At 35.7% G+C, this 1,233-nt stretch overlaps 1 protein-coding gene across 1 annotated transcript in view; it reads right to left on the bottom strand.

Annotated features, from left to right (window-relative positions):
• The window catches only part of EDEM3 (ER degradation enhancer, mannosidase alpha-like 3), a gene marked incomplete at both ends in the record, with an annotated part of 32,856 nt that overhangs the window by 2,092 nt on the left and 29,531 nt on the right, over positions 1–1,233 (bottom strand). The window contains one exon of the mRNA XM_008594582.1: positions 886–1,077. Coding sequence (XP_008592804.1) covers positions 886–1,077 — 192 coding nt within the window. The remainder of the gene's footprint in view (positions 1–885; positions 1,078–1,233) is intronic.

The following is a 1,233-nucleotide window of genomic DNA, read 5'->3' as shown; positions in this document are numbered from 1 at the left end:
GAGGAATGTTCTCTCCCTCTGCAAGTCCAACACACTACGGTGGTCTTTCTTTCCTTCATTCTTTCTCTCTTAGTTCCCACATATGAGTGAGTACATGCAGTATTTATCCCTCTGTGTTTTGCTTATTTCTGTCAACATAAGATGTTTTAATATCCCTCACTCTCCTAGAATGTAAACTCCATGAGGGCATGGATCTTCATGGCTTTCTAAGCTGACATACAGCAGGCATTACCTAGCATAGAGCAGGCACTCAACAGATAGTTATTGAATGAATGAATCAATCTATAAATCTACATAGTTTTAAAATACACATTAGGAAAAAGTCTCAATTAGGAGTAATAGAGTGGAAAGAACATTGCTTTAGATTTTCAGGATATTTGGGCTCTAGTCCCAGCTCTGCAATCAATCAGTCAGATGAACTTGTGAATTACTCAGCTATATAGGTCTTTGTTTCCTAGGTTGCAACTAACAGGATGAACTAGCCTAGTGNACAGCCACTGGAGCCAGAGCACCTCTGCTTTTAGCTGTTTTCTACCTTAAGCTCCTGAGTTAGGTTTTTGTTCAAAGGAAAACTCTAGTAAGTTGTTACAAAGTCTGAAAATCATTTTTAGATAAATTAAAGGTATTTAATTAGAGAAGAGACCAAGAATTTGGGTAGAATCTGAACAATATTTTAAATAAAACTCTATAAGCATATTACATACGTAGATTATAACTTGAGGTTTCAAGATACGCTTTTACATTACTTAAGTCTGGGATACTGAATATTTAGGTTTTCTAAATAAATTAAAACTGCTAAATTAGAGAAGAGAATAAGAAATAGGACAATACTTAATATTTTAAATTCAATTTCAACAAGCAATTTCAACAGACATATGTACATACCTCTTTATGTTTAGACAGATCCAGCCCAAACTGAGCTGGTCCTGCAGTCAATACTACTCTGCCAAAAAATGGGTGGGAAACAATTTGTACAGCTCGTGGAGGTAGCTGCTGCTCTTTCTGTTGCTGACTTGACAATTCGATCATCTCCTGCATAAACCTCAACCCATCTTCAGCGTCAATTGAACTAGCAGCCTATGAAAAAAAAAGATTCATCTTATCCTTCCTTTCTAGAAACTTTCACCAACTTTTTTGATTTCCTAAATATATAGCTCTACAGTCTTCTACCTCAAATTTCTCCTTTTAGTTTAGGTCCCTACAAATATTTATGGCCTTACTTGTCCTCAAAAA

The sequence above is a fragment of the Galeopterus variegatus genome, unplaced genomic scaffold, assembly GCF_000696425.1.
Source record: "Galeopterus variegatus unplaced genomic scaffold, G_variegatus-3.0.2 Scaffold11091, whole genome shotgun sequence".
Classification (NCBI taxonomy): domain Eukaryota; kingdom Metazoa; phylum Chordata; class Mammalia; order Dermoptera; family Cynocephalidae; genus Galeopterus; species Galeopterus variegatus.
Note: the sequence above shows the minus strand (reverse complement) of the source record. Positions and strands in the feature narration are given on the sequence as shown.